Source organism: Dicentrarchus labrax, unplaced genomic scaffold (genome assembly GCF_905237075.1).
Source record: "Dicentrarchus labrax unplaced genomic scaffold, dlabrax2021, whole genome shotgun sequence".
Lineage (NCBI taxonomy): Eukaryota > Metazoa > Chordata > Actinopteri > Moronidae > Dicentrarchus > Dicentrarchus labrax.
The window spans coordinates 32,122,171-32,149,204 of record NW_026136704.1 but is presented as its reverse complement, the minus strand read 5'-3'; the positions used below and the strand labels follow the sequence as shown (position 1 = coordinate 32,149,204).

The following is a 27,034-nucleotide window of genomic DNA, read 5'->3' as shown; positions in this document are numbered from 1 at the left end:
GAGAAGTCGGCTCATTTCCCCATAAGACTCGATACTTTAGGTGTTTTATTGCAGCCAGTGGAGCCGCCCCCTGCTGGCCGTTACGTAGAGTTACAGGCGCTCTATTTTTGCACATTTGGTTCTTCTTAATACGCCAACAAGTCTTCCAGCCGATACTGAACATCGTTACAGAAAGAGGTTTCACGTTTTAACTCTGACCCTGAAAAAGGAACAAAACAGAGACGAGGGATTGTTTCCGTGTCCGGCGCCATAGAAACCAACCGCACACGTGTAAATGCTCATAATGCCGACGTACGACTCTAATTCAGCCTTTAATCATCGTTCTTTACGTCTTCCACATCAGTTCATTATTATCTCAGGAAAATGTTGTGAGATTAACTTGTTATCAGAGAAATGCTGTTCGAGTTCACACTAAGAAAACTTCGAGGCAACTGTTTTTAGTTTTAAGTCGAACTCTTACGTTTTGAAATGAACTAGTAATAACTAATATTTCAACAATTGTTAAAGTGAAAAACTGTTAATAAGCACCCAAATAATAAAAAACTCTTCGTGCTTCGGCCTCCATCCTCGACTCCTCCGGCGTCGGCGCCGCGTTGGCCCGCCGGCCCTAACTAGCCGTAGCTTAGCTAGTTAGGGCCGTGTTTGCTGTGGAAGAGAAAAGCTGGTTTAGCAGACATCAATAAAGCTGAGTCCATCAACGGATTAGTGGGCAAAATCAAAGTGTCACCGAGCCTCTTCAACGAGCCAGATTAACTAGCCATCTCTCTCTCTCTCTCTCTCTCTCTCTCTCTCTCTCTCTCTCTCTCTCTCTTTGGGGGTCGGTCGGTCGGGAAGCAAACAGGAAGACGTGAGCGTAGCCGCCAGCGGACGTCAGGTTATTTGATTTCAGGAAAAACAAAAAAAAAAAACGTCCTCTGAGCTCTGAGCACAAAGAAAAGGACAGTGGAAGAAGAGAAAAGAGGCACAAATGCAGGACGGAAAGGGAAAGACGAGGCAGAGAGAGAGAGAGAGAGAGAGAGAGAGAGAGAGAGACTTCCTGTTGGTGTGACGATGATCCTCCATTATTATGTGACGTCATATTTCTATTGTGAAACTGTTGTTGTTGTTTGTGTACGTCCTTTAACACAATAATAACTAACCCAACACTAGAGAGGCCCACATCTGTACTAAACCACTAAACACACATAATTTAACCCTTTTTTTATATGACTGTTTATTATTATTATTATTTCAAAGATATATTTTTTAATACATTTTTTCAATCTCTTCTGTTATCATTTACCAGACAAAAAGGCGGGAAACGTGTGAGGCCACACAAAGAGGATTAGAACTGCCCGGGATTCGCTGAGCAAGGAGCTCTGAGCCCTCCCTAACTCCTCCTTCCTCCTCCCTATCCTCCCTTCCTCCTCCTCTCTCCCTTCATCCCTCCTCCTTTCCTCCCTCCCCCCCTTTGAGAGTAATTAACAGATCACCATGGTGAGAAAGAGAGAGAGCGAGAGAGCGAAAGAATGAGAAAGATGCAATTCATGTAGATGAGAAGTGAAAAATAATAATCACTCAGAAAGCAATAATTCAAGCCCTTCTTTTTCCATCCATCAATCAATCAATCAATCAATCCCTCCACCCCCCCCACCCCTCTGTCCGATGCATACAAACAAAAAAAACCATCCAGTGTTTTTATTTTGTTCCTTTGCTTGTCTGTGAGATTTTATATTGTCTACGAGAGAAAAGAAAAACGGAGAAATGTAAAAAAAAAATAAAAAAAATAAAGAAATGGAGACATCCCACCTCCACCGTCCTGTTTTCCTCCTCGTCGAGCTACTTTAACTCCGCTCTCTGCCGACTCCTGATTGGTGGATTTAAAAGAACATAAAAAAAAAGAAAAAAAAAGACTGTTAGTTTTATATCGACGGCCATTTTGTTTTGTAGTCCCCTCCACCCTCCTCCACCTTCAACACCCCCTCCTGTCGCCCCCCCCCCTCCCCATCCGCCCCCCCCAGTAGATATTTGACAGTACAGCAGGACCATGTTGCTACCGTATATAAACTGCCCTGAGGACTGCCACTTCCCAACCAACACTGCAATGTCTTCAGCTCTGTGTGTTTAATGTTTTTAGACTGTTATATTGTGTACATGAATTTAAAAAAACTACAAAAAAAAAAAAACAAACAAACAAAAAACACCATCGAAAATATTAAAGTCAAAATGTTTTCTTTTTTCTTTTATCCTGTTTTTTTGGTTTGGATTTTATTTCTTGTTTTGTTTTCTAAAAACACATCTTCTCACTGTTACCGCAGTCTGACGATATGCTGTAATTAAAAAATAATAATAATAATAATGATGATGATGATGATGATGATGATGTTTTGTTGGTCCAAGTTTTCACATGTCCGCTAGCAAATTGTCAAGAAAAAAAAATAGTACAATAAAGACTAAAATCTAACAACTAAACTGCAAGTCATCGTGGGGTTTTTCTATTTTTATCTGGATGATGATTGAAGTGTGTGCAGACGGGTGGCGGCGGCGGCGGCAGTGGCGGGGGGGCAGGGCGGCGTGCTGGAACGCCATTGGATGCTCATTAATCTGTGTATTGATAATCTCATCCTTTTACGTAATGGGCGGAATAATACGAGCTTTCTTTGTATTAAAGTAGATCTGTATGTATTATCTGGCAGCAGGCTGCTGTTTCATGTAGACCGGCGTCCATATGCCAGCCCCCCCGCCGCCGCCGGCCCTTCACACCAACGCCGTCGCAGTGTGAAAGGACCCTAACAGGACGCCGTTTACACGCCTGTCACAGCTCACTCTCAAGGTGGCTTTACAGTATGAATGTATTCACTAAGGTTCTCTGGGTCACAGCGATTAGCAGGTCCTGGTCCTCACTCAGCTTCACGGGCGTCGCAGGGCCTTCTTGGTTTTAAAGTTGTATAAAAAAAAACTATAAATATATAAACAGTCGGTCTATTTCTCAGCATTTGGTTCACTTCTGTGAAGAAATGTGAAGTAAATTGTCTGAGAGGACCAACGCCAAAGACAAGAAAACACTGAATTTGTCCAAAAAGAAACTTATTAAGTCTAAAAATGACAAAAAATACAGAATACAGACAGAAAATTTTCCCTAAAACAGGAAATAATCTGCTCAGCTGTTCATCCATATCACTCTGCAGTTACTGAGTTCACTGTTCGGGTTCATTGTACAGTTTGAATATAATATGAAATATCCATAAAATATGTCACTATGAGGACCTTTAAATGTACTTGAGTAAATGTACTTAGCTTGTTTTATTCAAAGGAAAATGTTGAAATAGTTCATAAAAATGTTGACACAGTAGGTCTATTTCTTAGCATTTAATTCACTTTTGTGAAGAAATATAAAGTAAAATGTCTAAAAGAACCAACGGCAAAGACAAGAAAACATAGAATTTGTCAAAAAAAGAAGCTTATTAAGTCTAAAAATGCCAAAAAATACAGACAGAAAATTGTATAAAAAGGTTCCCTAAACAGGAAATAGAGTTTTACAGAGGGGTAAAGGCCATAATGGGTCACACATTATCCCGCCAACACAACACGACAGATACAAACCTGGATTTATGTAGGTTGTTAAAGATTTCCCTTTCTTAAGAACCTAAATAACGTCCGTACCCGTCTTTGTGGGGAGGTTCAGGTTAGAGTCCCAGATTCCAGACGTCCTCTCACACCAGTGACCCTGCCGTCAACGCCGACCCGTGGCGTATCCCCGCCTGAGAGTCGCACATTATCAGCAACAAACAGAGAGTGAGGTGTGACGGCGAGTCTTCGGGCGTTCAGTTAGAGTCCCAGATTCCAGCTGTGCACGGTCGTAGCCGGACGTCCTCCCTCACATTATCTAACACATTGTCCTGAGTTCTGGAGCAACAAACAGACAACGATGAGTGTTATCTTCACCTTCAGCGAGGCCACATGCATTAATAAGTGCTTTATAATGACTAATAAAGACTGAACTTGCTACTAATATGCTAATAAGGAGTAAGGAAGGAGCATTTTAATCTTGTAGTTCAGTGGACCCGAACCTGGGGGTTGGGACCTCCACTAGGGGTCGCCAAAGCTTCACGGGGACGTTGCAAGGCCTTCTTGATATTTAAAAATATACACAGTAGGCTTGATTTGTCAAAAAAGAAGCTTAGTAAGTCTGTTTGATTGTTAAAAATGACATAAAATCTATAATACAGACAGAGAAGTGTGTAAAAAAGTTCCCTAAACAGGAAACAATCTGCTCAAAATGAATCCAGATCTCTGGTATTAAACAGCCTTCCTGCAGTAACTGAGTTCACTGTTTGGGTAATATGAAATATCTTTAAAATATGTCATTATGAGGACCTTTAAATATACTTCAGTAAATATACAGAAAACGCTTGAGTTCATCTGCTTCTGTCTCCAGTTTCTCTTCACACGTCTTCACAATTCACAAATTTTTCAAATTAAAAGAACAGTTTTGTCGTCACCATCTCAGCTCCTATATCTGTTTTTTGGGAGGCTTAATGTCCTCGTATCTGCTGCGTGGGCTTCGTCTCTCTTCTGGAAGGTGTTGAGTGTAATCTCTGCAGCATCTTCACACTGTTTCTCATCTTCAGTAGTTTTAACGGTAGTAGCACCTCACAAGCATCAAAAACGACCACTTTTGACATCTGCTGGCTGGTTTTTAAGCACAAACAGGAACATTAAAGTAAAAGGGGAATCTATCAGGTGGTATTTACATCTGTTTCTGCATTTTATGGACAAGAATGTGCAGCTAACAGATCCCGAAGCATTAAAGCGCCGTTATTGAGATCATGTCGAGCTCTCGGTGGGGAAGCGTCCTGAACAGCGTAAGCAGATCCGAATGTGAGCTGCTGACACACCTTTAAAACGAACAAAGGAACCAGCAAGACAAACGTTAGATGTTGAATCACAGCGGGAGATCATACGGAGGTCAGACACGGCGCAGACCTTCAGCTGTCAAAGCCTTCACAACTCGTCAGTCGGTGTTTCTGTTGGGATTTAATTACACGTTTATGCAACTTTAACCAAAGTCCTCGAGAAAAGGAACAGAAACTGTTAAGTTTGTGGTAATTACCACGTGTGTTTTTGTGTAATTTTATAGTTCAGTTGTGAATAAAAACAGACAAAATTACGAGAAAATACGAGAAAAAAAGAAACAGTTTGAGGAAACAAGCCATTTAGGTTTATTAACTCAAAAAATTTAATCATTAAAGATGTTTTATTTGAGTAGAAGGAACTTTATTGTATTTCTTGTGAAGATAAATTGAGTAAATTAAGTTAATTGAAGTTAATCTCATATGCAGCATTTCTTCCAGACTTATTTAAAATGTAATAAAGTCACTTAAATACATCTTCTTTATACAAATGTTACCACTTAAGATGAGTTTTCTTCCACTAAAGCAAACTATTACATTACCTGTAAAAACAGCTGACATACAACAATAAAAATAAAAACAATTTATAATTAATTGATTATCAGAAAGTAGCCGATTAATGATCTGTGTTGTTTTATGTGACACTTTTATTTGGATGAATATTTGGGCTCATGATCTATATTATAATGCTTTACATTATTATAATGATATAAAGTCAACTTATAAAAACAAAAATAAGTCTGCACATATTTAAGTTCTTCAAAAGTCGCTTCAAAAGTTTATTTTTGAGTTTAATTCCTGTGAATAAGTGACTCCAGTTTCTCTGGAGGATTCATTTATGTTAACTTACTTCATTTAGTAAGATTTGTCGTCAGGTTTTTACAGCCGATGAAAGATAAGGACGGTGAAAGCGATTAAAAACACGCCAACATAAGTAAATACAAGAATAAAACAGAATAAATTAAATAAAAGAATAAAAGGAGGACATGTTAGAAGTGTTAAGAGTGTTTTATGAAAAAGGAATGAAATGAGAATTAATACATTTTCTCTCTCTGACATTTTTCATTTGTACAACAGTAACACTGATCTACTTTTAATAAAATACAGCTCTAAAAACTCTCTCTGGTATCATAAAACTTTATGAATGCTTCTAAAGCTGAGCGTGACAAAGGAAGACAGTGTGGACGCTGTTTATTGGCGTATATTCAAAGTTTAAAGGTGGAATTTATTGTTTATTCTCTCCATGTACAATATTCAGAATATAAATTCACTTAGTAAGACGTTAAAACAAAGACAAATAAAGTGTAAGTAATAGTTAGTTTACACATATAAAGAAGTAAAAATGTAGATTTAGAAGCACAGTACTGTGAAAACCTTCTGTACAATACCACATTTCTTTATTACAGTAAAACACTGTAGTTTATATATATTTATTTTATAAAGCTGGAATATTTTACAGTATACTTGTATAGTAATATGACATTATTAGTGACTGATAACATATAATTATTAGTAGTAATAAGTAGTAATTTTAATATAACTGGATACATTACAGTAAAATGTAATAAAATGCTGCACAAATACAGAATTTAATCATATTAAAGTGATTTTACGGTGAAAAAACGTCAAATTATGACAGTAAAAGCCTGAAAACCTTATTTTATACGGCATTTTAAAGGAATTTACACAGAATAAAGCAGTTTTATTATATTGCCTATTGTGCGACATTCATATTGGGGTTTTGATGGTTTCTTTCATTGGTTTTGATGGTAAAAACTTGTATTTATACGGTAAAATATGGAATAAAACTCAACAATTTAACAGTACTGATATCCATTTACTGTAATAGTAGATAAAGTTCCACCATATTTATTACGGTAAAGTTCTGGCAAACACAGCTGACGTTTTTTTACCGTAAAAATAACATTTTACTTTATGGTGTATTTTATTATAAATCGAAATACACCAACTTTCTGGCAACCACAGCTGCCAGAAACTCCCAGTAACAGAGTACATAAACGTCCTAACGTCACTCCTCTTTAAAACCTGCTGCCGTCAGCGTCCCTTCAGAGGGTCCCCGGGCCACATGTTGAGACTCACAGCAGCGATAATAACACATGTCTCGCCGTCTGTAAAGTGCGCGGTGATGATAATTCCCTACTGTCAGTTGAAATCGGCAGCATACTGTCTTGCTGTCGGGCCAAATCTCTGGGATTATGTTATTACAGCCGTAATGCCAGAGTACAGTAGCCTCACACACACACACACACACACACACACACAAACCTCAGGGGAACGGATGCTTTGTGGTTAAAAAGATGTTTTAATGGACAAAGTGAAGGTAATAATCGTGTCAGGTTTGATGCGTTTGAGTGTAAATGAATACAGTTTGTGGAAAAACAGTAGGATGATGATGATAACGTCTGAGTTGTCTTTAGATTTGTCTTTAATTGGGTTACAGTTAAGGTCAAAGACATGGAGCGAGGCAGAGCAGATGGATTACATGTCAGGATTATAACGTAAAGACAGCGGCTGCTAAATATAGAACATACACCTACATGGTAATACTGAGCCGGTGTGGCGAGCTTCTGTCTTTACGGTTAGATTAAATTACATTAGTGGATTTAACGTCGTGAGGAGCGAACTGAGTGAGACTGACATCGAGGCTGCAGCTGCTATCATTAGATCAAATTAGAGTCTGAAAATGGAGGATTTGGGGTCAAGTTTAAAGACATTTGGAGCACAGAGATGATGACTGAGCTCGAGCGGCGCCCCTAGAGGTACTTTGGAGTACTACAGGAAGTACTTTAATGTGTTTTTTTTTAAATGTTCATTTAAAAATATAATATTTAATGTCTGGAAAAGAGTTTAATCACTTCAGTTTCTGCCACAATGAAAAAGATCCTCAGTGAAACACAAACTCATGTTCCTCATTACATCCACGTTACTGCATGATGACAAAACAATGGTTTGGACATTTCAAATTACAGTCAATACATCTCCCTTTGGGTATTAATAAAGTTAATCTTCTTCTTATTATAAACCCCCTGTTAGCGCCCCTAGAGGCTGCAGCATTCATTACACTAACTGTCAGTCAGTGTATACAGCGAGGCTGACAGCTGTTTTATAATCTGATCAGTGCTTAATGTCGTCCTAACTTAACAGACTGTGTATTTTCTTTTCAACTCCAGCTCCACCATCCTCTCTCCGGGAGAGTCGATCACTAACAGATTAGCTGTGTGAGGTTCGATGGTACAAAGTGAAATCAGCTGCTAGAATCCCACATCAGGAACCAAATGTTGGACTATAACTTCTAAAGTGGGGACTCTTAATACAAAATATTATTATTAGTTTAACCGACAAGTATTTCTGGTATCGAGTAGAAAGATTAGCAACCGACTAGTCGAGTAATCGCACACATCCCTAATTTCTGTTTAGTCAAGTCACACTTTAATTATATTGCCCTAAATCATAAATCACAATATACCTCAAGAGAGTACAACAACCTCTGTCCTTGGACCCTTGATTCAGGTAGGAATAACAGGCAAAAGTGGAATAAACCTCAGTAACTATTATTTTAATTATCAATTAGTTGTTTGGTCCATAAAATGTCAGAAATTGATGATAAATGTTGATCAGCGTCTCCCAAAGAGCGACGTGACGTCCTTAAATGTCTCCTTTTGTCCCACAACCCAAACATATTCAGTTTTCTGTCAAAGGACTAAAGAAAATATTCATATAAGAGAAGCTGAAATATGAGAATTTGGACATTTTTTAATATAAATGATCATCGACGTTGTACGACTTCAAGTCTCACCAAGAAAGAAAGTTTACAGTTTTATTCTGGCCTGAAGAACCAACTCGGACTATAAATGCAAGGGTTAAGAGATTAATAGCGACTGACCGACCCACTGAGAGGATAATGGTGTCCTGTGCGAGGAAAGAACTAATCTGAAGCACTAATTGAAAGTTAAGGCGAACAAATGAGTTTTAAGTTTGGATTTAAAGGCCTCAATGGAGTCTGATGTCGGTAGGGAGGTTATTCCAGAGGAAGGGGACATGATAGGAGAAGACCCTGCAGCCAGATGACTTGTTCCTGACCTCTGGGGACGACACAGCAGCCCAGAATTCAACATTTCAGAGGATCTATTAACAGAAATGTGATATAATATTCATAGGAATGTTTTCATTAGTGTATAAAACAATAGATCCTCCTCAATGTGACACACTGGAGCTTTTAGTCTGGAGAAACGTATCACTTTAAGGCACTAAATATGTTTTTAAGGCTCCACAACAATTATCAGTTCATTTTTCACAAATTCCCAAAATGGAAACAAACGAAAACAAACACGAGACCAGAAAAATAAAGCAAATAATTCAAGTTTTTATTATTAACTTGTGATTTATTTACAAACCAAACAAGCACAGCTCTTTACATAATCAAGCTCTTCCTGCTATGTGAGACACATTTCACTGCGGAGGCATCAAACCGAAGAGTTTCTCCCCAAAAAATTGATACAAAATTAACATCAGAAGTAATTACAAAGGCTTTGAATTAAGTGTAATTACTTCAGCGCCTCAACGTTTCCGTCCAGAACCCGAAGAAGAAGCAAGTCATTACTTTTAGTTTTCATCTCAATTTAACAAATAAACAAACTTGTGCTTTCACCAGCAGATATCTGGACTCTGATTGTGGGTAACACTTGGATTTAATAGTCTGTAGGTGACACATTTATCTGGATTTTAAATATGAAACTCAGACACATCTTATCTAAACGTGTTAGGTCCGCTTCATTGTGGGAGAAAACAGAGAATCTGCAGATATTCGGCTTTAAACATCTTGATAACGAGCGAGCTGCTGCAGGCTGATGGGAGCGGACTTTTCCCCCCGTGGCTCAACCCGATGATGTACAGAGTGTTTAGTCTGTACGGACGAGTCACTGTCACTTAACACACACACAGGGAAGTCTATATGTTCACAGAGCGAGAGAGAGAGCGAGGGAGCTGGCCGCCGGCTGTACGCAGCGATAATGGCTGCGGTCAGAGGAAACACTGCACACACACGAGGCTGCGACAGGATGTGTGAGTGTTTGAGTGGATGAAGTAAGTGGACATACAGCAAACAAACAGTCCATCCAGGAAGTCCTACTTTGTCCAATCATAACAGATCCTTCATATAAAACTACTAAAACACTTTTATTCTCACTCAAAGTTGCCTTCTATTTTTAATGAACTATTATATTGTGTTTTTTTTTGCAATTTTCACCTAAAAAGGGCTACAATTATCTCAACAATCCGCTAAAATAACTCACAACATCCTAGAGGGAAAAACCTAGCTGCTGCACGCTTTTATTTTGAAAGTTGACCGGATTCTCTATGCCGTCTCTGTGTCTGACTTCCTCTCTGTGTCGCTTGACACGAGTGGCGTGTCGTGGCCGTTCCCGGTGGAATTTGGGGGTTTCGTCTTTCTCACGTAATTTAACTACAATCACTAAAAAGACAACGGCGGGAATAAGTTTTGTTTACGCTAACTTAAAGTAACATTATGCAGCTTTTCTACCTTAAAATAACCGCTTCAAAATCCTTCTGTTGCAGTGACATAATAAGATGAATGTGCAATGTACAATCTCCCGTAACCCCCAAATTCCACCGGGCACGGCTTTGTAATCCCACCAAGAGCGTCTTCACGAAACGTTTCTGCGCTGACTTCACAAAGTTCCACACAAAGTCTGCACACGATATTTTATTTAGAAAATTGACTCTGTGCCGTTACTGTGTCTCAACTTCCTGCCAGTGCGATCAAAAATAGCCCCGAATAGAGCAGAACGGAGGGACGCTTCTGGTGGAATTTAGGGGATAAGAAGTTTGTTTTTTCTAAGTTTTATGATATTTCACCACAAATGCTTTGCTGGTGATGGCAAGAATAACACGCATGTTGCTTCCTTTATTCAAGTTAATTAGATTGTAAATCAGTAACAGCGATAATTAATAATCCGTGATGATGAAGATAGAAAAATAGAAGTTCAGAAATTGCATATTGTCAATGTTTTAGTGTCACTGTCGCACGTTTTGCAGCTATTTTCTCATCTACGTCGGTGAATTAAGGATTTATTTCCACCAAACGAGAGTTGGTGATTGTTGGAAACACTAACAGAGACGCTTTTAATGAGTTTTATTTTGTTTCTGTCCACTTTGAATGAAGTTACGATGATCTGAGAGTCCAAACTGCCAATTTTCTCTATGGAGTCTGGTGGAGAGTGATGTTTTATTCTTCAGTGGTGATTGCGAATGTCTAAAAAAATATCGAATTTCTAACAGATTTTAATTAGCCAGATGCAGCAACGGCCCTTTATGTCTTAAATAATAAGTAAAACAACAAAATAAAGTCATTTTTAATCAGTCAAAACATCCGAATCTCAACGTGAAGAGTTTTAATTGTAAGAAAATAATCCAGAAATTCATTCAGCCACAACTTTGGTTTCTTTTTTTACAGGTTGAAAGGATCCAGATGAAACCTACAGGTAGCGTTAGTCCGCCAATGTAAAGACACAAAACCCCAACAGAACAGCGGTGACGGCGAGGGGAGTGGGGGGGGCGGAGCTCTCATCGAGGCAACAGTGAAAAAACACGAAAAAACTGACGAAAATCCCCAAAAATCACATTTCTGCATGTAAACAGTGAAAAGGCAAAAAAACGAGCCGCTTCGTTAACATCAAATCTGTCAAAATATACTGTATATATAGAAATATAAATACAAACAGGCAATAAAAATAAAAAGGATCCGTGTGCCGCTGTGATCGATATTACTCCCCGTGTATGTACAATCAAAGGCTTACAAAGCTCATAAATTCAGGGATTGAATCACATACCGACACTCGTTCCTCTCTTCCCTCCATCCATCCATCAGTTCGTCTGCCCCCCTTCCTCTTTTCAGCCATCCTTTCTCGCTCACGCCACCTTCCTCTCTCACGCCAACTTTCACGCCGTTATTAAATCTGTATTATTTATCAATCACGCTCGTCCGGCTCCACGTTTCGTACTTCTGCTTCACTCCATCTTGGACATCTCGAACTTGGTCGTCATGGTTTCCTGCAACAGAAAACGCATCGTAAGCTTTTTTAAATCTGTTTCTGTCCACTTTGAATGAAGTTACGATGTTACGTTTTAAAATGAGTGTTTTTGTCGGGCGCCGTTTTTCCCCCGACGATTAGTGTTTTTGTCGGGCGCCGTTTTTCCCCCGACGATTAGCTAACGTTAAATGGCAGCCATAGCAACCCGTTTTTATCTAACTCTGTGAATTAAAAGTTTATTTTGAACAAACCAGAACAGAAACAGTGGAAAGACAAACGAAGAAGGTTTTGTTTCCGTCCAGTTTGAATTAAATGTGTTTTATGATCTGGGAGGTAAAATTTGTGTTTTAGTGAATGGAGTCTGGTGGGCGGTAGCACTTGTTTTGTTTTGGTCTGAAAGTCGTATATAGCACCTTCAGTGACTGTTTTTCCACGTTCATTTTACAGATTTTATCCGTATTTTGTATTATTTAAAGAAATTTTCCTTTTTTTCACAAAAAAAGATTAAAATCGACAAATATTTTCGCAGATATTTACAGTTTATTTAACAGATTAAACTGTTCAATTCAAGTTTAATACTGTAAAAAGTATTTGTTGTGTAACTTTATATGGATTTGTTTGTTAATTAACAGATATTTTGTATAATTATGGAAGTTTTCACAACAGAAACATTGAATAAATGTTGTTTATCAGTGTATAAGGTAAACTGTCCAAATACAGTTGTTATCAGTGTAAACAGCAATAATTACTGTAATCTCACAGATAATGACTTTTATCACAGTTCTATAACTTTTAACATTCACATTAAAATAATAACAATCCAATAATAACAGCACTCTGCTGGAAATGTTAGTCTGATTATTTGTATTAAAGAAGATTTTATGTAAAATGTGTGTTTTCTGAATCTCTTCTGGCTGTAAACTCAAACTCGAGCGTGGTCGTGCCCTCGTGGTTGCCGCCCACGCTCCACATCAGGCAACGCTGCTGCTTCCTGACACGTTTACTACTGTTCATGTTCTTCCCCTCTGCTCTCCCTCCATCTTTAATCACCGTCCTCCCATCCTCCCCCATCCATCCCCTCCGTCGTCTCCGCGAGGAGGCCGACGTTGTTAAGACGATTCCTTTTGTTGCAGACGTGACGGACGGAAAACCTCAAACGGAGGACGAGATCGCGGTCGACATGAAGAAGCCAATTTGTCTAACAAGTTGCCGATCTGTAGGAAACAAAGCTGAGCCTCGTGGTTTCAGAAAGGATTCACCGTTTGAGGCAGATTGATGGAGAGAAGTACAACGAACAGGAGCTCAAACTAAAAGATTGATAACCTCTTAAAGAAAGAGTAAAGTATAAGTACAGTCCTTTATTATAACAGATCCTGGTTCCAGTCCACAGTATTTATTTATTGCAACCACAGGCGATTCTTCCAGACAATATTAACTTCATTTTATCCTCTCGCCCCAAAAAATATCAGTGATGAATCGGTGCTCTGAGTTCTAATTAAAGCCTCATTTGCATGTTTTAAAGGTAACATTTCAGAAAACTTGTAATACAAAAACTAATTGTCTTAATGTGAGTAATCAGCTGGGGAAGTTTCATGCTGATATATAGTAGTTAAAATGTTTACCCTATTCACCTGTAGTGTTTACAATACGTATCTTTAAAGCCACAAAATTAGGTTTTTTTCTGGCACTCTGAGGCAGAAATCTCCACTTCAGCAGCTCTTAAATACATCAAACCTTCCAGTTTTATTCCTCTCTGTAGCCTGAAGGTTTGTGCAAAGCGGGTTGCTCATGCTTCATTCACAGCCTGATTTATATCACATTTTACTCCTAAAAACATGGAGAAAATTCATCTTTTCTGTATGAAAACAGCATTTTTTCCCTTAAATAAAGCCTCATTTGCATATTTAAACATAACATTTTATAAACTTATAATACAAATAGTTATTCTCTTTCTGTTAGTTCTATTTTACCTGTTAATGAGATTTATGCCGACAGCAGAGAGACACACCGAGCGCAGCGAGCGGGACGTGATGCATCCCTTTAATTCCCTCCTTTAATCGTGATGAATTACATAATTCATCATTACGGGGGGATAATGTGCAGGTTAGGGGCAGATTTCTCCCTAATTTACCTCCCGAATAACAAGAGGGCATTACATAATCTGCCAGTAGGAGCGAGAAGGAGGCAGTCGAGGCAATTATTTCCCCTTAATTTGCTCGTCTAATAAGGCGGATTCATTACGGCGTCGGTGTGACAACCTTCAGTTACGACCAGTTCACCTCCCTCCCTCCCTCCTTCACTCCCTCCCTCCTTCACTCCCCACAGAGAGGCTATAAGAGGACGTTAATATTTTCTATGGATTTTAATACATCAGAGTTTATTCGGGAGCTTACGTAAGAAATTGATTTTACATAAGAGGCACTTTGTTGATTGCCGGGTCCCTTAAAGAGCTTCGGCCCCTCAGAGATCAAAGAGTAAATAATCTGGAAAATGGTTCGAAAAAAAGCTCCAAATAAACATCCGACAGGAGATAAACAAAACAACAAACACAAAACAGATCCTGACCCACATTTATGGTTCAAATCTGATCAATAATCAATATTTGTCTTTTTTTTTGTATTTCTGGGCTGAAGATGATCAATAATGGCGGCGGTGTCTCTAAAATACACACACACGTCACCGTCACATTGTTCTGCTCGCCATGACAACGGAGAAGAGGATAAACAACAGGGTGATGTAACCGTGGCAACAGCTGCTCTTTGCAGATTGTCTGCCGCCCTCTGCAGGTCGCAGCCGGAAATACAGGTGTGAGTGTTTTATTATAGTATATTAAATTAATATTAATAATCTAATATATAATTCATAGAAATAATAATAATCTAATAATATATAGAAATATTAATCTAATAATACATAAAAATATTTAGAAATAATACAAATCTAATAGAATATAAAAATATTTAGAAATAAAACAAATCTTAATAATATCTAAAAAATAATACAAATCTAATAATATGTAATAAGATATAGAAAGAATACAAATCTAATAATATCTAAAAATAGTACAAATCTAATATATAAAAATGTGTAGGAATAATAATAATCTTATAATATATAATAATATACACACTGAATATAAATCATAATAAAGATTTTATGAGATTTTTTAATAGTTTGTCTCAGTAAATAAAAAAAAATCTGATTAAAAAATGTGTTTTTATGTTTATTAAATACTAAATATTTTATATAAATATTTGCTTTTCCTCTACATTGAAATGTTTTATTCTGGTTTGTGTTTTTCCTGTAGATTAAAGAAGATTAATATCTCTTATACTGATTCATTCTGATTTATTGCTCAGATCTTTCTGATGTTTTAATGTTCACATAAAGACTCAGTGTGAGTTGTTTAGTGATGAAGTGAGAAAACCAGATAACTGACCTCATCAGAGTCCAGCAGGGGCGGCAGGGCGCTGTGTGTGAGATAAAGAAGACTTTCACCATCAAACCTGAATAATATGAATTAATTATCATTTCTGATACGTATCAAACTCTTTTTGATGATGACTTACACGTCTGCCATTGATGAAGGGATGTTCTCTTCTACCCACTTCAGATCTTCATCCTGGAAATCAACAACAAAGTCATGTTCAGCTGATCGTTTTTAACAAGACAGTACAGGACAGTTATTGCTCATAAACAGTCATATAATTCACCAGTAGGCCGAGTATCGACACATTTACACAGAATATTTCCAGGATATTTGGTGATTTTAACCAATTTCCACGACTACAAAACTCGTCTCCAGAAGTGTCTTTAACCTGCATTCTATGTAATGACCAGCAGGGGGCGCTCCACTGGCTGCAATAAAAGGTCAGACAGCTCCACCAAAGGGGAATATAATTATTTACACGAGTAGATTAAATACAAAGTCAATGCAAAGACACAAATTCACGCCCGGTGTGCCGAATGGTAGAAAAACCCCAATACACCAAACTCCATTCAAAAAACAAGCGTTTTAAGAGTTGGTAGCTTGTCGTCTCGCTGACGGACCCGACAGAGACTGCGTTGAATATTTTTTACAAATCAACATCACAATGTCGTTGTTTCAGCATCATTTTGATCCGTTTATTGACATTAAATCACAGAAAAATCTGTTTATTTTAGGCTCAAACTGCCGTTGTAAGCAGGATTAAAGGGGGAATAATCGACTTCTCAGTTGATTGATGGTCTCAGTCTCTAGTTTCAGTCTTCTTCCATACAGCATGATGTTCATTTAGTAACTGATGGTCCCATTCAGAGTAAAGGTTTGAAATAAAATACATCTGCTCTGATGAATTTGGGGGGAAAAGAAGATAAAAGGTTGTTTTCACCGCCGTTCACTCACCACTTTGCTGGCTTTGACCGAACCGTTGGTCTCGTTCTTCGTGCCCCTCATCTTCATCCCCTCTGAGGAGTCAAACACACAAACAGGTGATGTTTCATCCGTCCTTTAACTATAAACTCTTGTAGGGATCGATTGATCTTCTCAGGGCTGATACAGATATTGATTATTAGTAATGAAGGAGACTGGTGAACATTTGCAGTACATTGATTGTTATATATTATAAACTTGTTTCTGCTGCTTAGACACAAATTTAAAACACGAGTAAATGTTAATGTGTGTATATAAATATATTGATTTATTTTATGATTATATGATAATTTATGACAATAAAACACTCTTGTTGCCTGTAGACCCGAGGGTTCTTATATGTTTCAGTGTTTTTATTATTTATTACTAATAATTGTGTAAAATAAATCGTTATTTTAACTTATTTTAGTTTTTTGTTGTTTTTTTTATTTCATTTATCATCCTACATTTTTTGCTTATTACACCTTTTACTACTTATATTTTTCAGTGTATTTATTTATAATATTAGTATTTATGAATATAAATGTAGTTATAAATTAACTTATTTTCATTGTTTTTATATTTCTCTATTTTGAATTATTGCTACTTTTTATTTATTATTATTATCATTATTATTCCAGCTATATATTTATTATATTATATATTATAAATATGATTATTATGAATAATTTAAAGGGAACATTTGACTGTTATGTCCATACAAGTTGTTTACTCTTAATTATATTTATATAAATAAATACAAATACAAAAGAACAACTTACTGACAGCGAGCTGCAATTTGAACTAATCACGTTTTTATAGTTAATTTCTTTGTTTAATCAGTAAAATAATAAATAATAAACAAATAAACAAATAAACAAAGGAAGGTTTCTAACCGAAAGCCTCGTTCATCATCGGCTCCTTCTCCTCTTCCTCGCTCTCTTCATCCAGCAGAGGACTGAACGCGTACCTGACACACACACACACACACACACACACACACACACACACACACACACACACAAATAAAGCTTTACTTTACTCTTAAAAAGACACAAACTGTTAAACAACCACAACTCTGACCCCCCCCCCACAAACGCGCACACACACACACACACACCTCTGGTTATTGGCCGACGGTCGCCATAGGAACATGATGACCAATAGGATGGTGGAGAACAGGAAGCGCCAGAACGCGTCAACGATCCACAGCTCCCTCCAGTCCTGCAGACAGAAACACATCTTTAATGAAAACACCTCAGAAAGTATTTTAAGAATAAAGAAAGAAAATAAAACAACAAAAACATGAAGATGAAACACGTTTGTTATAATGTAAATTAATAAACCAACAGCTGTTGTGTTTGTGCTGAAATATACAAACAAAAAGGGACGAAATCCCTTTTTTAAAGTAATTAAAGTATGACTGAATCAAAAATATAAATGTTTTATATTCACACTGAAACGCTTCTAACATCATCAGCAGGATTCATGTTTTAATGGTTAGTGGCACAAAAAAGGAACATTTCACAACCTTTTTCCTTAATTGAACGTAATTAAACCTTATTTTATATCCTTCTGTCCTATATTTTATATTATATTAAAAACAGTGAACGCAGTAACTGCAGGAAGTTTGTGTAAAACCAGAGTTTAGGATGAATTTGGAGCAGATTATTTCCTATTTAGGGAACTTTTTTATACAATTCTCTGTCTGTATTATGGACTTTTTAATAGTTTTAACCATCAAACAAACTTAATAAACTTCTTCAGGGTTTTCTTCTTATTGTTCTATTAGATAATTAACTTTACATTTACTTTTCTTCACAGAAGTCAATGAAATGCTGAGATATACGCCACACATACGCTGAACACTGGAGCTTAAAGTACTTACAGACTGACATTTAGACAGCCTGATGGTCTTGATGGTCCAGATGATGAAGATGACCGACGCTGAAGAACAACACAAACACACTTTTAAAAGGACGAAGAAAGGCAGATACATTTCAGCAGATATGAAACTAACGGACGCTGTCGGTACCTATGACGGCGAAGATGAGCGTGTTGGTGAAGTGTCTGTAGAGCGAGAGCTTCACCACGTTCCTCCTCAGCCTCAGCAGCTTCATCGTCTGAGCCAGACTCACGAAGATGTGAGGACGCGGTCAAGGAAACATCATCTCAGATATTTTTACAATCCCAGACATAATACCCCGACTGACTTAGTGACTTTATATGATGAATATAAACTAAAACCCGTATTAAAGATGGTTAATTACATGATATTAACTGCTGGACACTGACTACACACAGACGGACGAAGCAGAAAAATGAAAGAAAGATAGCGAGAGAACTTTCTGTAGTACTAAAAAGTGGGGAAGGAGGAAGAGGAGGAGGAGGGGGGGTAAAGTGCAGTAGCGGATATCCACCAGCAGAGGGTAGAGTCGAGCACAGCCAGGGGGATAGCAGCCAGGAGAACTACATCATCTTCAGCCTAGAGACACAGAAAAGAGTGAACAGGAGAAGAAAGAGTAAAAACGGGGTAAAAAAAAAAAAAAGAAGCAAAAAAGAGGAAGAAAGACTGTACGACGGAAGAGGAGGAGGAAGAGGAGGAAGAGGAGGGACGGATAGAAATGCAGCGTAACACACGGAAGGTCAAACAGCAGTTCATGCTAAAATGTTTGTTTCACTCAACTGGGTGCACCGGGTGGGTGGGGCTTAAGGTCATTTTTTGTATAGACACAAACACCAAAGACAGACAGACAGACAGACAGACAGACAGACAGACAGACAGACAGCTCTTATCGCCCTCTAGTGGCAGCAGGTGAAACGTCAGCAGCTACTTTGAGAGAGTGAAGTGAGGTGAAGATATTATAGTTAAAAAACAAAAAATTAAAACTATGAATAAACATTTTAATTAACTGAAGTAAAAAATAAAAAAATAGCTGAAAACATTACTGTGTGCTTACAAATGAAATAAATATACAGGAAGTGTCTGTGGAAGAGTTAAGCTGCTGTGTGTGTGTGTGTGTGTGTGTGTGTGTGTGTGTGTGTGTGTGTGTGTGTGTGTGTGTGTGTGTGTGTGTGTGTGTGTGTGTGGCGCGCACATGTTAAAGGATATCCACCAGACAATACAGGAGTCAGTGAAGGCCAGAACAACGTCACACAAAAATCTAGTGAGGCTGTTGTCACCTCGATGCTAGAGAGAGAGACAGGTTAGACACATATACACACACTACACACACACACACACTACACACACACACACACACACACACACACACACACACACACACACGTGACTTACAGCGTTGACTCGTAGGATCCCCTCGAAGATGGAGAAGATCAGGTAGAGCAGACCGACGCCAACGACTCTGTGGAGCAACGCACCGAGTCTGGGCCTGGAGGACAGACAGACAGATAAAGACAGACAGACAGACAGACAGACAGACAGACAGATAAAGACAGACAGGATCCCGTCACATAACAAAACCATAAGTCTGTGTAAAAAAAGCAATGTTATGTTGTCTGATAACCCCATTTTACATTTTATGGCCTAAAACAGTGTTTCACAAATGGGCGTACGTGCACCCCTAGTGGTACTGTGGAGTACTGCAGGGGGCTCTTTCTATTTTTATTAATCAGTCATACATAATTCCCACAATAATCATACTATAAGTTCAATTAAAACTGTAAATGTAAGTTCGATTAACCGCATTATATATATATATAATATTTAATATTTCCTATTTTCAATGCGATCGTAAACTGCAGTAAAATGTCTGTAAAACTGTTCGATCTCAGCGGTTTCTGCCACAGACGATGAAAAAGATCGTGAAGCACAAACTCGTGTTCCTCACTTGTTTAGTTAAGTAACTTATCACAAAGACGCAGTTCAATGCAACTTCAATGCAACTTAAATGAAGAATTTAAGTGTTTTTGTGCGCTGCTTTGGATAATACAGGCAATTTTCAACGCAACTTCAACGCCGTCTTAGCTTGTTTTCCATGAATTTAGTGAAACATTTAAGTGTTTTTCTTCTTAACTTCAATGCAACTTCAATGCAACTTCAACGCCGGCTTAGCTTGTTTTTCATGAATTTAGTAAAATATTTAGGTGTTTTTCTTAACTTCAATGCAACTTCAATACAACTTCAAAGGAATTTCAATGCAACTTCAAAGGAACTTCAATGCAACTTCAACGCAGCTTCAATACAACTTCAATGCAACTTCAATGCAGCTTCAATAAAACTTCAATACAACTTCAATGCAACTTCAATGCAACTTCAATGCAACTTCAACGCCATCTTAAATTGTTTTCAATGAATTTACTGAAACATTTAGGTGTTTTTCTTCTCTAACTTCAATGCAACTTCAATGCCAATATATTAAAGATGGAACATTCATGTTAAAACGTTTGAGAACCACTGGCGTGATCTGAAAATGATCTACAGTTGGTCCTTGACCTTATTATTAAACTTAAATTAAAGACTCACTTGACGATGCCGTATCCCAGACTGGCGATGATCACCAACACTCGGGCCAGAGTCCTCTTCACCCCAGAGAGCACCTCGGCAAACACCACCGCCCCGTGGACTGCAGGACGACATCATTACATCATTATCTGTCGATTCGCTCAGTCCGGAGAAACAAAATCGCCTCCGTGTCTCCGTGTCGCCGCCTACCTGACAGGCCGTCGTATCTGATGCTCTGGAACTCGGCGTAGTAGACGGCTTTCTCCAACATGCCGAGGAAGATGACGCCGCCGATCCAGAACTGGATCCTGAGCAGGTCCCTCCAGTAACACGCCGACAGAAGCAACCACAGCACGGCGAGCAGCACGTACACGATGCACATCACCATGTAGAACTGGACATAGAACAGATTCTTAAGCACTCAGATTATGTAAAATAATCAATAATTGAGACATAAATAACTTTTTTTTACCTCATAAAAAACAAAACTACATAAACAGAAATGTATATTATAATTTTTTTAACCTTATACCAACGTTTAGCTTCCCCTGATATTGAGTAACATTCACTAAAAACTACAATGTGAAGCTGTTTTAAGAAATTACTGAGCTTTTTTAAAATAATTAAACTATATATTAGTTGTTTTTAATATTTTAGTCTTGTGTTTGAGCCACAGGAAGTCAGAAAGTATTGAGAACAGGACAAACACATTGTTGATTTTAGTCTTTTTATGAGATTTGCTGACAGATTTATCCTTTAAAAAGCTGAAGGTTGGATGTTGGATGTCAAGACTTTATCATCACATCTGAATTATTAATATAAATTCTAGTTGCAAGTTTACAGAATTCCTTTATACCCACAACAAATCAATGTATATGTGTTTATTTTGTTTACTTTGTATGTTTCGATCAGGATTAATTAAAGCTGGCTGTGATTCCCAGAGTAAGGCTACGAATGAGGAGTGAACGCACCGGGAAACGACAAGTACATTCATATTCAAGCATATCCGGTTAAGATGAACTTTCAAACCTTTGCACAAACTCTGAATCAATAAATATCTTTTATATATATTCTGTGTGTGTGTGTGTGTGTGTGTGTGTGTGTGTGTTCTTACCACCATCAGAGGCCATTCAGAGGCGGAGATGTAGTCATGAGGACCCTTCATGCTGATCTGCACTGCAGACACAGACAGACACAGATCGTTTCAGATCGACTCGTTTTCTACATTCAGACTCTAAACAACTAGAACAACAGTGACACGTCTGAGAGGAACATCAAGTCCAGACCTGAGTCTCAGGACCAGGATCACAGCAGCTGCTCTCGGTACCGTATGTCAGCTTAGAATTAACTTTCACTCTCACTAATGTTACTGTCGAATAAAGACCTTTGCACACCGAGATGCAGACAGAGGAACCTCGAGTGGAGAGAAACGAGGAAGGAAATTAGAGAGAGAGACAGCTGCTTTATCAGCAGGTGAAACTCTCCTCGTTCTTCACACACTGGACTCAATATTTCCTTTTTCTTTTTTCTACTTTTCTACAAAATCACCCTCATTGTGTGATGACTCGTTTTGGTGTGCAAAGGCCTTACGAGCGCACTGTCCAGCTCTACTTTGTGGTGAAAGTTGCATAAAACATTTTAAATGTCAGAAAACAGTCAATGTTGAAAGTATTTTACAACATTGCTTTGTTGAATACTCAAAAATAGATTATTAAATCATTTCTAAATCAATATTTTGTGTCACATTACTGATTTCTTTAAGTAGCCGTGTAATAAGCGGGATAATGTGCAGCGAGTTGGGTCGTTATTGTGAAATATACGCCTTCACCTCCGTTTCATAGGCCCTGTTTATTCTGCTATAATGACCCTCTCGCTGTACATTATCCCTGATTGTGTGAACAGAGGAGATCACTAATAGTTAATGGTTTACAGTCTGTGTGTGAGAGTGTGACTGACGCTGTAGACTCCAGGGCGAAGTTGCGGCCGCTGCTGCCGCCGCCGCGGGGTCGGGGACTCGGCTCTTGTCTTTGATTTCTCGGATGTGCAGGATGAACATGTAGGGTCCGTCCTCCCAGCTCTCGGCCACCGCGTCGAAGTGATGATGAGAAGCAACCTGAGGGAACGAGACACGAGAGTCTGAACAGAAATGTAAAGAACCCGTCTCGTTTGTGGCTTAAAGGCCGTTTATTGTTTTTAAAAGGAGACGTTCTGATCAAGTTTTCTTGCCCCTGATCCATATTTTATTCCTTTACTGAAATTCCCTTTTTACTGTATTTCCTAAAAAGTCCATAAGAAGTTTTATATATCTTCTAAAATTCACCTTTAAAGGGGCTTTGACATTATATACCCATGTGTTTTATATCAAAATGTAACTCAGATATCTGTACAAGGAGGCACTATTTGTCCTACAGCGCTGTGTGAAGACATCATTTGAGTGCTAATAGAGAACTGAGTTAACATTTGAACATGTCCAGTTGTCTCCTCTAACTCAGTGGGTTTTATGGTTAGATGCCTGAAATAAAGTCTGTGGTTTTAAGAGATTTTCACTCTTTATTCTATAAAATACATCAGTAAATAATCCACCTGTGAATTCTGAAGCTTTGACGTATCTTAAAATATCAGATTTTGTTGATCTTGTTCTGTTTATTTATGCTGTTAATTCTGATTCGGTTGCTAACTAGACTACAGAGGTTGTCGGTGAGCTTTAAAGGCTCTGACACACAAAAGCCGAAGTCGCCTGAGTCTTGGATATAAGCACGTACAGCAGGTGGCGGTAGACTGCGTTCGTCATTCAGAAAAAGACCTAAACATCCCGATGGAGGTTCTATAAAACAGCTGCTTGTTGTTAAAATATTTGTGATCAGATCAGATGAAGAGGAGAAGAAGTTGTTTGCTCTTCTCGTGCACTGATTCAGCCAATCAGAGTGATTTCTCTCAACGAGAGAGAGTCGGACGTTCACCGGTGTGTCAGGGCCTTAAACATCAGCACACTGAGACTTATCTGCTCACTAATCGAGTAAATAATGTAGATTTTAGGTTTTAATTACAAGTTGGAAGTTTAATAGTTAATTTATAGCCTCGCGTTGTGTTTGCTCGCACTTCGAAAACATAAAAGTGGATTTCATTCGTGAAGATCCCACTGGCTTTTTGTCGAGAGAACGAGGGCGATTGCTAACTTCAGTCATCCCTGCAGCGCCTCTATAAGCAGGTTTAACTAATCCATCGGACAGACTGACCTCTTTACGATGATCAGCAGCTCCTCCTGTTTCTGCTGAAGCTCCTTCCTCCTTTACTGCAGCAGCCTGAGACACAGAGAGAGAGAGAGAGAGACAGAAAATCATTAAACATCTCAAATTAGTGAAGAACAAAACAAAAACATGAGTTCTTGTTCATAAAACAAACACAGGACTATAAGAGAACTGACCTCTGCATATTCTAGTGCATGCTCTACAATGAAAGCCTTCCTGTGTGTGTTTTACTGGGATTTGGTAAAAGTGGTTTAATGTATATTTAAACAGGCTCCACTAGGGGACGCCAAAGCTTCACAGGGGGTCAGAAAACGTACACAGCAATTCTAAATCTCAACATTTGGTTCATTAATGTGAAGAAAACTATTCTTTTTTTTATTGTTTAACTCTGATAAATCAGCCTCGTCCTGCAATAGAAAACAACCAAAGAGCTGATAGAACAATGAGGAGGAAACACTGAACACTTATTAAGTCTGTATGATTGTTTAAAATGATAAAAAATATATATAAAACCATAACCTGTTTATCAGAGAGTGAACATAACTCGTGTTAAACTGAATATTTTATATATTTTATTGCATACCTTTGGTTCTGGAGGGTTCAGCTCTCTCCTCTCCCTGCTTGAAGCCTTCGCTGTGGTTGGCTGAAACACAAACAGTCGACTGAAGACAGAAGAAACTACAATCTACAAACTAAGTACAGCCTCGATCAACCAAACTCCATTCAGAAAACGAGCATTTTAAAAGTCGTCTGCTCGTCGTTTTACACACAGACCGGACAAAGTGTGAATTTAAGCTTTTTACAAATCAGCATCACGATGTCGTTATTTCAGCATCATTTTGATCTGTTTATTAACATTAATCTGTTTATTATGGGCTCAAACCACCGCTGTAAACCAGATTAAAAGGCCAGATGTGACCACTACATTACTTATTAACAGCAAACGGCTCCTCTTTTAATTGTCTATTGTGATTTGAGCCAAATAAATAAGTCAAATGTGAGTATTTTATCCTCCTTGAGTTGGAAATGGAGACAGTGAAGCTCTTACATTATTAAAAACCTAAAATCTCTCACCTGCTGCTGCGGCGGCAGCTCCGTCAGACGTGTTCTCGTCTCAAAGACATCCAGGCCGAACTGTGTCATAAAACAATTCAGACACATTCAGTCACTTTATCATCATTGGTTTGCACCGTGTGTGTGTGTGTGTGTGTGTGTGTGTGTGTGTGTGTGTGTGTGTGTGTGTGTCGGACCGTGTTGGGGTTGATTTGCGGCTGGCAGGTGATGGCAGGATACTGGTGGAAGACGTAATATCCACTTCCTCCTCCTGGTATGACCTTCGTCGACCTGAAGTAACCTCCCTCCGCCTTCAATGTCTGGAGACGAACAAACAAACAAACAAACAAACAAACAAACAAACAATGCGAGGGAGTTATTTATTCACAGATCAATAGAAGATCAATAACGGCTAACATTAGAGTTTCATTTTGTTTCAGTTTTATCTACTTGGTAAAATGAGTGTTTTTTTAAATGGAGTCTGGTCTTTACAGAGCTGTAAATAAAATGTGGACCCTGAACGCCTCAGGAGGAGAAAACAGTGAGTCTCACGTCGTGGCTGAAGACTTCATCGTAGCAGTGCGAGTTCCTCAGATACCAGGACACGTTGAGCTGGACGGGAAACGAACCGTTACACGTCTCTGACACCACTGACCAAAAGGGGGAAGAAAACAATCAACAACACAAACAACAACAACAACAACAACAACATGAATCAAATCAGCCGCTCTCAGACCGACCGGAAGAGTTGATTTAAGGACGGTCTGCTTACGTTTGAGGTGGATGAAGCTGCTGTTGAACAGAGTTTTGGTGAAGTAGAAGAAGTTCTGCTTCTTCAGAATCTCCTGCAACAAACAAACAAACAAACAAACAAACAAACAAACAAAGAGATGAGACTATAAAAGCACTCGCTGGAAGAATATATTAAAGATTGAATGAAAGTTGTATTATTATATAACCGCGGTCGAGGAAAGTATCGTACATATTGTTTATTTATTCATTTATTATTGTTAATTATTCTATTTATGCTTCTAGGTGTGCAGTTTTCCTCCAATAAACTGATTCCTTTACGTTTAGTTGGCGATTAAAACTGTGATTAAAGAAGAGTTTAGATATCTAAACAATATTTATAAAGGCTGCAAAACAACAAAGCCCAGAATGACTTCGCCAGGACGTTTAACCTTCCGTATAACGATCGATTATTTCCGATCATTAGTTTGTTTGTGTGACATTAATCCGATTTATAACATTTACACTTTCTGGATCCTCCAACTGTTTAACGTGAACATCAGATGTCGTAACAGGAACATTTACGGCCGACGTCCGGTGGCTGTCGTCATAGAAACGGAGGTCTGTTAATACAGTGCCGAGTTTGTTAGAGACAAACAGATCAAATCCCGGCGTTGTGAGACATTCAATGACTCTCTGTTTGCACACGAATACAAAGAGGTTCCTGCTCAGCCTCGGATGAAATGATGACAACGGTTTCTGAGAAGAGAGGAAAGAGGAGGAGGAGGAGGAGGGGGGGGGAGGAGGAAGGTGTTACAGTTTGAGTCAGACCGACTGATATATTCTGAATAATGTTTGTTTGTTTTCCGTATCGGAGAGTTTCTGTCGGTGACTCTGAGAATCAATCACATCTCGTTTGACCGCAGTGTGTAAATAAAAGGTTGACTGACTTTAACGGATCAATTTAAATTCTGTCCCTCAGTAAAAGATTTAAGATATAAACGTTAAAGCTCGATAAATAAGAAGAATAAAAACACTAAAAGAGCTCCAGAACATAAAGCACGAGTTCATAATCCATATTTATTGATCAGACAGTAAACTCACTTTAATTCATGGTTATTATCATTCAGAGTAAAGACAATACGACCTGATTTTAGATTCTATAATGTTATTGATTAAAAGGAGAA

At 38.3% G+C, this 27,034-nt stretch overlaps 3 protein-coding genes across 5 annotated transcripts in view; 2 read left to right on the top strand and 1 right to left on the bottom strand.

Annotated features, from left to right (window-relative positions):
• si:ch211-137a8.4 (retinitis pigmentosa 1-like 1 protein) overlaps positions 1 to 2,451 on the top strand; it is a 35,485-nt gene extending 33,034 nt beyond the window's left edge. Inside the window, exon 4 of the mRNA XM_051399648.1 lies at positions 1,286 to 2,451. Coding sequence (XP_051255608.1) covers positions 1,286 to 1,308 — 23 coding nt within the window. The 3' untranslated portion in view covers positions 1,309 to 2,451. The remainder of the gene's footprint in view (positions 1 to 1,285) is intronic.
• The window catches only part of capns1b (calpain, small subunit 1 b), a 161,682-nt gene that overhangs the window by 120,826 nt on the left and 13,822 nt on the right, over positions 1 to 27,034 (top strand). The window lies entirely within an intron of this gene.
• Positions 9,257 to 27,034, bottom strand: part of zgc:162698 (Transmembrane protein 87A-like) — an 18,321-nt gene continuing 543 nt past the window's right edge. The window contains exons 2-21 of one of the 2 annotated variants that reach the window (XM_051399649.1): positions 25,891 to 25,963; positions 25,671 to 25,768; positions 25,316 to 25,438; positions 25,140 to 25,199; positions 24,649 to 24,708; positions 24,054 to 24,119; positions 22,774 to 22,930; positions 21,932 to 21,993; positions 21,028 to 21,211; positions 20,839 to 20,938; positions 19,651 to 19,744; positions 19,465 to 19,542; positions 18,388 to 18,496; positions 18,241 to 18,299; positions 17,473 to 17,576; positions 17,249 to 17,322; positions 16,347 to 16,408; positions 15,532 to 15,584; positions 15,402 to 15,432; positions 9,257 to 11,981 (exon numbers count right to left, since the gene is read on the bottom strand). In XM_051399649.1, coding sequence (XP_051255609.1) covers positions 11,940 to 11,981; positions 15,402 to 15,432; positions 15,532 to 15,584; positions 16,347 to 16,408; positions 17,249 to 17,322; positions 17,473 to 17,576; positions 18,241 to 18,299; positions 18,388 to 18,496; positions 19,465 to 19,542; positions 19,651 to 19,744; positions 20,839 to 20,938; positions 21,028 to 21,211; positions 21,932 to 21,993; positions 22,774 to 22,930; positions 24,054 to 24,119; positions 24,649 to 24,708; positions 25,140 to 25,199; positions 25,316 to 25,438; positions 25,671 to 25,768; positions 25,891 to 25,963 — 1,689 coding nt within the window. In that variant the 3' untranslated portion in view covers positions 9,257 to 11,939. Of the gene's footprint in view, positions 11,982 to 15,401; positions 15,433 to 15,531; positions 15,585 to 16,346; positions 16,409 to 17,248; positions 17,323 to 17,472; positions 17,577 to 18,240; positions 18,300 to 18,387; positions 18,497 to 18,768; positions 18,838 to 19,464; positions 19,543 to 19,650; positions 19,745 to 20,838; positions 20,939 to 21,027; positions 21,212 to 21,931; positions 21,994 to 22,773; positions 22,931 to 24,053; positions 24,120 to 24,648; positions 24,709 to 25,139; positions 25,200 to 25,315; positions 25,439 to 25,670; positions 25,769 to 25,890; positions 25,964 to 27,034 lie in introns of both variants that reach the window. The other variant, XM_051399650.1, reaches the window with a different exon arrangement.